Here is a 9,032-nt window from a genome sequence, read left to right on the forward strand (position 1 = left end):
GCGTGGGAATGAAAAAGTACATACAAGTACAATGTGATGTCCAACAGAATCATAAAACATTTGTGAATTTTGAACCAAACTTTGTTTGATCGTACTCCCTCCGTTCCGTACTAGTTATCGCTGATTTAGTACTAGAATAGAACAAAAAAATTCCTCTCAAATTGTTTGAGTCAATGCAAATTTCTTATATTAATGCAAGCACAATGGAGAAACTCCAATAGGGTACACCATTGGGGATTAAATAACAACCATCACAAAAAATTATATGGGAATCCTCTGAATGAAAGAGGCCTATTAATTCAGAAATTCGTTACAATATAAACATTCTTATATTTCTTTACAGATGGAGTATAAGGCTCCCCTTTTTCTCTTATAAAAAGATAAATGGAGGAAAATGAGGGAAGCTGGTTGGCGAAACACGTCACAAAATTATATCAAATTAATCTGTAACCAGAACCTCAATGCAAAATACCCCAAGCACACAACCAAGACCACGCATGCACCCCATCGCATGGCCTCCACACGCCTTGTCGACATCCATGGTGGCATCTACCGCCGGCCGGGTGGCACGGATCCCCCTTCCACTCCCTCAGCGTGTGAACGTGGTCGCTCCAACCCAACCATTCCTCATGTTCAGGATAAGCTGCCCAACTCGTCCGGCCTTCTTATTGCCGCTGCTTCTCAGCTCACAAGCTCCAACACTATCCTCTCGTGTCTCGTCGAGCTATCTGTCTACGGAGTAGTACCTCCCAAGCTAGCTCGCCGCTCCGCCGCGATGGCCACCGTACTGAGCAGCCTCCGCTTGCCCTTCTCCATCTGCCCCGCCGCCCCTGCGGCGCCCATGGCGGCATCCCGCGTCGCGCTCCCGCTGTCGTTGACGGCCGCCAGGGGCATGAGGCTCCGCGCGCAGGCGACGTACAAGGTGAAGCTGATTACGCCGGAGGGCGAGGTGGACCTCGAGGTCCCCGACGACGTCTACATCCTCGACCACGCCGAGGAGGAAGGGATCGACCTGCCCTACTCCTGCCGCGCCGGCTCCTGCTCCTCCTGCGCCGGGAAGGTGGTCTCCGGCCAGCTGGACCAGTCCGACCAGAGCTTCCTCGACGACGACCAGATCGAGGCGGGGTGGGTGCTCACCTGCGCCGCGTACCCCACCTCGGACCTCGTCATCGAGACCCACAAGGAGGAGGAGCTCACCGCTTGAATTCACTGATTTTGTTTAGTTCGACCCGTTTCCACCGTGCGCGTGTACCATGCACGACGTACCAATTGTATCAGGATATTGAGGAATTACAAAGTATAATTAGTACTTGCTGCTGTGGTCGGATTTTGATTGCTTTTGCTTATTAATGCCTAGTGTTCATTTTCTCAAGTCAATCAAGTAATGAAAAGAGATGAGATTGTACTCCATGTCTCCGTTACGCGTGTCTCGCGATTTACTTATGATTTAACTCATACTCCATCTGGTCCTTTTTAGTCTTCATATAAATTTATGCGAAGTCAAAGTATCTCTACTTTAATCAAAGGGGTAAATGCACTGCTGATACATAAAGTTGCACACCATATGCAGTTTGGTGTCACAAGTTGAAAAATACGGAAAGCCAGTGTCAGAACTTGTCTCAAAGTGCATATACGGTTCAATTCTCGTATGTAGCGGTGTATGATGCTTCCATGGCGTGACAGGGTGGCGTCAGTGACTAGGTGGGGCTGGAGGCTGGAGCGACGCTTTTTTTGCAGAACACCCCTGAATTAATAACAATTTTTGTACAATCCCCGACCCGTCAGGAAACAGCACAAAGGGAAAGTTCATATGAAAATAGTGCCGACGCAGGTTCTCACTACAAGCATGGTCCTGCTAGCCAACGAACTAGTTCAATTTCCTTGTCCATCTAAGATAAGTAGGCTTATTGTTCTATACACCAACATGCACCCGGCTTAAATGGGCTGCAGTTGCCATATTTTAGTTATTTTTCTTTTTATTTTTTTGTAAAAGTATATAAATCTTAAACACAATAATATATAGAGTTAAATATTCATGTTCATATATTTTTGACAGTTTCATAAACAAGTGTCCATATATTTAATAAAAACTATTAACACCATGTTTGTAATATATTTAACAAAAATATACATGTATTATTTTAAAACTTTTCATTTGAGCGGTCTAGGGATTTACAAGGCTCGTATTTATCTTCCCATTAGTATATAATTATTTAGTAATGTCTAAGAATGTATAAATATTTTCAAAAACACACAAAATTTATAGAACATGTGAACACTTTTTGAAACAATATAAAAATTCTTATATCCTACAGGAATTAAAAATTTAACACCTTCCAAAATGATATGAACATTTATTCAAATATAATATTTTAATCATATTTTATTAAGTATATGTTTACTTTTTAAAATTGTACAGATTATTTTAGTTCACAAATATTGTTTAAGCAGGTAATACGTAATATTTTGTATAGTTACATGAACATTCTTTTAAATAAGTTATTTTTTTTCTTCCTATTAATTATAACACACAAATATTCTATTTTTATTTTTTTACTCTGATTATAATTTACATATTTTCACCAAATTATAAAAAAGGAAAAAAAACTAACATATTTTCACCAAACTATAGGTCATTAAGCTTCGTTATCATATGTGGAGAACGAAACTCAAACTTGTCTTGTGGCTAGAACAGCTGGCCTTGTAGGACAAGGTCTCGGATTCGAACGCAGTCTGCGTTATTTTTCATATTAATTTTCCCTTCTACTATTTTCGTAACAATGGGCCCTTGTCTCTAGCATACAGACATGTAGTGGCATTTCATTGTTTTTTACAAGATCTATTATTAAATTTAGTGGTGTTTCTGTAAAAATACGTCGCTCCAGCTCAGCCCACTCACTCCGGGCGCTCCCGCTTTCGCAGGCGAGAAGATTGCGTTCGGCAATCTGAACTGGCTCCACGGTTTCGAGCTTATTGACGTGATCAAGGCGAGCGTGGAGGCTGTTGGAATTATGTGTCATGCAACTACATTTAATTACTAGGAATTACTAATATCCAGAATACCTCATTATAAAATTATACATGTATTTATGCATGGAATTAATTTACTTGATTATCATGGAATTATCACATGTTGAAATATCCTTAAGGAAGTTGTTTGATTATTAGTGGAGTACAATATACTATTTATATTGAAAGACTATCCGGGTACAGAGATAATCGAAAGGAGCTAGATATACTATTTACATAATTAGAGAAATTTACAATATACTATTTACATAATCAGAGAAATTTACAATCTATTATGATGTGTTGCTCACAAGCGCGTGCTCCGGCAACACAACGGATAGAATCCGTTAACAGACAAATTAGATAGTGATTGGTAATTTGATCTGGAGTCTATCCCAGTAAACTAGTTAAAAATACTAGGAATCTTATCAATATAAGAGGTGCACTTTTTGAAAAGACAGTAAAAAAGGTCCCTAGTCTCGGTATTACGAATTATAGGTGGCACCACGAATAAGCACAGAGAAATAAGGAAGACCACACACCCTGAGAACTTATAGCATTGATATCAAGAGCAATGGTTCTCCTGGCCAACTAACGATCTGAGACCTGACCAGTTCTCCTGGCCGGCAAACATCTCCGGAGTTTATACTGCGCGTTCTGTCTACCACAGGCTATGTTTGGGCTTGGAGCGCTTCCCTATGGCGGAGGGCATCTGGAGAAGCTGGGCACCCCTTCGGTGCAAGATCTTTGCCTGGCTCGCGGTCCAACTCGGGCTTTGGACTTCTGACAGACGTGCCAGACATGGGCTTCAGGACGCGCCGTCTCCATGCTACACTTGCCTCCAAGAAGAAGATAATGCGGATCATATCCTGATGCAATGCGTATATGCTCGCGAAGTGTGGCACTCATGTCTTGACTCCTTTCAGCTCAACATCATCGCGCCGACAACGAACATCACCCTCTCTACTTGGTGGACGGAGCAGAGAGCGAGATTGCACGGCAAAGTGCGACGAGGTTTTGATTCTTTTGTCATAGGTACGTCTTGGGCGTTGTGGAAGCAGCACAACACGAGGGTGTTTAACAGGCCGTGGGATCAGGTATCCCCTTCCCAACTTGTGGCGTCCATTAGGCTAGTCATAGTAGGAGTAACTTAGCTAGTAACATAACGCATCTCAAAACAAGTTTTGCTTATGTGGCGCATAGTTAATCAGGAGAGAGGTGGTTGGAGTAACATATTATGTTACCATCATGTAGCGCTTCCCAAAAAAATGTTGAGTCTATTAAGCTAATAAATGCAACCATATATGATACTACTTCTATAACACTTTGCACTATAAAGATAGTAACATAGACTTGTGTCCTATGCATGACACTAGTTTAAGTTATTCCCCACTATGACCAGCCTCAGAGCGGAGTTGATAGACTGGGTTAGGGCAGGGCTAGGTGTTGGAGGTTTAGACCCTTTCGTGAGATTGTAGCCGTGTGCGTCTTGGTTGGTGTTGGAGTGGTGTTGGCCAGCTTGAACGTGTGCATCTAAGTTCGGTCTCTTGTAATTACCTTTCTGCTTTCTATAAAAATATGATACATTGATGTACTTAAAAAAGAGAGCAAAGGTTCGACCGCCACCGCTCGGAACCTAATCAGCTGTGCAACTCTGCCGTCTTCGTCCGTCGCCGCTCGTGATTGCTTCCACTGCACAACTGTGCCGTCGTAGCCTTCCTCTTCACCACAAGTCTTGATGCTTGGAATTTTCTTCTGCTATATTTTGCGCGGATGCTTCCTCGATTAGTGGTCCAAGTTCCTGATTCTTTCATGTTATACAAGAATCAATTAAGCTCTTCTAAGTACGTGGGCATCTTTTCTTTTGTGGTCGGTCGCTCGTGCTACTTCGGCAACTAGCATACTTTGGCCGATTCGTATCGGCTAACAGCGTGTTATCTAAGGAACCAAGGAATATCGTTGGATGATTGCATCTGCTTCATATGGATGATTTTTTTTCCACGGAACTTGCGACGCCATGAACTCTTTATTGAACAGATCGATTTCTATCCATCCCATCGACATCCATGACTCGCCGGTCTTTGGCAAAGTCAGCTGCACTCGTCGACTCGTCGAGCCAATCATCGTTGCGTTACTGCTACGCCGTGTCACCTGAGCTCCTCCATGCGATTCCATCGCGGAACTAGGTACGTCATCCGCTTCATGGGAGTTCAGGCCCCAACGAGCTCGCCACCATGCCACATGCCCCAAGCCGGACACGTTGGCCAGCCTTCGTGACCTCGGAACCTTGTGGATATCGCTGAACCCGACACATACTGTGGCGCCTGTTTGTCTGATGACTCGCCAAGCCGAACAAGCTTGCTGCTTGGAAAACTGCAGGTCGCGCCCGCGCATGCTGCCCCTGCCACAACTTACGAGTCTACGTCACGTGTTGCTTGTTATGCTGCCAAGTGCAGCTATGCTAGCCGACTAGAAGAACCACATGAACTTGTGCGGAAGTGCTTGCCACGAGGGAAGTGATGCTACATGATTCAGGGAGAATGCTGGGCTCGGAGAGACTTCCCTTACACTTCAATATCCGTCTTTGTATCGTATTATTCAACGGCGTGATGTTTTCGTTGCAACGGTACTTCAAATCATTCCGCTTAATATTTAGTTCAGGAGGACGCTAGCCGGTAATCATTGGAAAGAGTGGCTTCATCTAGTGAGTAGACTGATGGAAGTTCAGCTATCTCAACAACCCGACAAGTTACGCTGGAAGCTTACTAAGTCTGAAGAGTTTACAGTTAAATCAATGTATCTTGATATTATCAATTCAAGCTCTATTCCTAGTTCCAAATATGTTTGGGCTGTCAAAGTTTCTTTAAAAATTAAAGTGTTTATGTGCTTTGTACATAAATAAGTCATCTTAACCAAGGACAATTTGGCAAAGCGTTATTGAACAGGACCTACTAGGTGTAGTTTCTGTGATCGGGATGAAACCATCGAACACCTTTTTCTTGATTGCCCGTTGGCAAAAGTTTTATGAAGGACGGTCCACATTGCCTTTATTATTACTCCTCCGAGTTCTGTCAGCACGTTATTTGGAACGTGGCTTAACGGGATAGAGTCTGAAACAGCAAGACACATTCGCGTAGGAATATGTGCTTTATTATGGGCAGTATGGAACTGCAGAAATGATTTGGTTTTTAACAGATCAACAAATATTCATTTTTTGCAGGTTATATTCCGAGCCACGGCGTTGATTCGTATGTGGTCGCTACTCACTCCGACGGAGGCCAGGGAGCGTTTGGTTACTGGATCTATTGATGAAGCTACGTACCTAGGGTAGGGTCATAGACCTGACCTAGACATCCTCCCCTAGGACAGCACCCTAAAACCAGGATCATCCAAAGGGTACCATCATCCACTCGACCAGAGACGTTCCACTCGGAAGAATCAATGTCACTCGACCGTCGCAGAAGTCACTCGACGGACAGAAGAGCTAAAGCCACTCTGCATGAGCAACGGTCAAGTATTTACTTATAGGCTTAATTGTCATTTATAGCACTTTAGTGCGGGCGTTACCAGTAACGTTCTCTCTTCAATGTACTTTAAACCCTCTGTGACGTGGGCTGGCCGGGGTCCTGGCGCACTCTATATAAGCCACCCCCCTCCACAGGCACAAGGGTTCACACCCCCTATAACACACACACATATAATCCAGTCGACCGCCTCCGGGCTCTGAGACATAGGGTTGTTACTTCCTCTGAGAAGAGCCTGAACTCGTAAAACTCGCGTGTACAACTCCTCCATAGATAGGATCTTGCCTCTACATCCCTACCCCCCATTCTACTGTCAGACTTAGAACCACGACAGTTGGCGCCCACTGTTAGAGAAGAAAGAGTTAAGAACTATTCAGACCTCGGCCGCCTGCCAGCAGTCGACCGCAGTCTCAGGGACTACACTCAGTGGGTGCACTTGACGTGCCCCCACTGGTTCAGATCCCACCCGACCGGTCTGTCTGGGTCGAGTGGAAGAAAGGAAAGTGAAAAGTACTCAGACCCCAGTCGACTGCCCGCAGTCGACTGCGGTCTCGGGGACTACACCCATTGGATGCACTTAGCGTGCCCCCACCGGTTCAGATCCCACTCGCCCAGGCCGAGTGGAAGAGCGCAAATACTAAAGGCAACAAAACACCCAGTGGGTGTACAGATTCGACGCAAACAATAAGAGATTGTATGAAAGAAAATATTTCAGGTAGCATATCCTAATAGAACAAGGTCAGTCGAAAGCCAACTTACCTGGACATTGGCCCGAAGAGCCGCGCTGGCATCATAAGCAGCCTGGCTGTTCTCGTGCATCATCTTCATCCGCTCCATCATCACGTTAGCCTGACGGATAGCCTCCGCAGCGACATCCCACTAGCTTTCCAGAACATGATAGTTGGTGAAGAAAGGGGCAGACGACCCAGATGCGGCAGCCTGGAGCTCCGAGGCATGGGGTTGGGCAGCTGAAGGAAACACTGGTACAATCGAGGGTGCAGGGCGCTCACTCGATAATGGGACAGCAAAAGTTACAAAGGCCCCGCCTGCATCTTTAGGTTGTTGGACATTTGGTTCCGTCGTCAGTCCCGACTGAGATGTCTTGCTAGCCGCTACCTTTTTGTTCTTTCTGGGCCTCGGGACCACATCTTCATCATCATCCGGAAGCTCGATAATGTTGGGTGGGGCTGCAAATAAATCAGTCGACCCCAAGTGAATCGCCAGAATTTGATCGACCAAATAATCAAGAACAAGATCACGAGAATTTTACCTGGGTTAGAGGTAACCGCGTCTTCCATTTCCTCGTCTCGGTATTGGCGGGAAGAAGTTCCAGAGGTAGCAGCACTGCAAGTGTCAACTTTCAGTCGGTTATGATCTGTTGCACGAGTCGACCAAAAAATCAGGTCAGATGATTACCCGGAGATGGTGGGAATGGTCACTTTGATTATGGGCAAAGCCTTCGGCCGTTTGGAGGATGTGGCCTTCAATGGTTTCGACGCAGGAGGCGGCGCGGTCTTGAGCTGTTTCAGTCCCTTCTCAGTCAGCACCAAAGAAGACGTCCGAGGGCGCTTTGAAGATTGCCCAGTCAGTGCGGCCACTAGGTCAGGGGTGTTTGCCGGATCATGAGCGTGCTTGGACCTCCTTTCTCTGCGAGGAGGCGAGTCGACCTCTTCTTCGTCACTCTCCTCGTCCTCCTCTGCATCCGAGTGCCACTCGCCACTCTCGCCCCCGCTCACCTCTTCCTCGACATTTTGCTCCTGCACTCCATTGGGCATCGAGTACATATCAATAAGGGCCTGAAAAGACAATGAACAAAAGAAAGACAGTCGACCGTCAACAAGATGTTACATGGTAAATCAAGAATACACTCGACAAAGCAGAATCGTACCTGTTCCGGCTGGCGCAAATGGTCGAATGGAATCACCCTCCTGGACCCCCGGGGATTATCCTTGTTGCCGGTAATACCTCTCAGCCACTTCTCCACTGTCTCCTTGCTAACATCCTCCGGGTGGATCCGAGTGGAATCCTCGAGTCCCGAGTACATCCACATTGGATGGTCACGGGATTGGAGTGGTTGGATGCGTCGACTGAGGAAGACCTCCAGCAGGTCCATACCAGTCACTCCGTCGCGGACAAGTTGGACGACCCGCTCGACCAACACCTTCACCTGCGCCTTCTCTTCCGGGATCACTCTCAAGGAGGAGGGCTTCTCCACTCGAGCCATGGAAAAGGAGGAAAGTCCAGTCGACTGACCCGGGGTCGGCTGGTCCTTGTAGTAAAACCAGGTCGACTGCCAGTCCCGGACCGAGTCAGGAAGGATCATAGCTGGGAAGGTGCTCTTGTTCCTCATTTGGATTCCAAGACCCCCCGCACATCTGTATCACGTGCGTCCTCTCGCCACTCGGGTTGCCCTTCTTGACTGTCTGGGAATGACATGTGAATATGTGCTTGAAGAGACCCCAGTGTGGTCGGCAACCCAAGAAATTCTCGCACATAGAC

The 9,032-nt window shown here is 46.1% G+C and overlaps 1 protein-coding gene across 1 annotated transcript; it reads left to right on the top strand.

Moving 5' to 3' along the window:
- Window positions 1–496: 496 nt before the first annotated feature.
- Window positions 497–1,410, top strand: LOC125522294 (ferredoxin, chloroplastic-like). The gene has a single exon (XM_048687368.1). The coding sequence runs from the start codon at window positions 512–514 to the stop codon at window positions 1,202–1,204; it is 693 nt and encodes a 230-aa protein (XP_048543325.1). The 5' UTR covers window positions 497–511; the 3' UTR covers window positions 1,205–1,410.
- The last annotated feature ends 7,622 nt before the right edge of the window (window positions 1,411–9,032 follow it).

This window comes from Triticum urartu, chromosome 7, assembly GCF_003073215.2.
Source record: "Triticum urartu cultivar G1812 chromosome 7, Tu2.1, whole genome shotgun sequence".
Taxonomy (NCBI): domain Eukaryota; kingdom Viridiplantae; phylum Streptophyta; class Magnoliopsida; order Poales; family Poaceae; genus Triticum; species Triticum urartu.

Excerpts from the sequence above, each read along its gene's own strand:
- LOC125522294 (XM_048687368.1), top strand. The coding sequence starts at position 512 with ATGGCCTCCACACGCCTTGTCGACATCCATGGTGGCATCTACCGCCGG.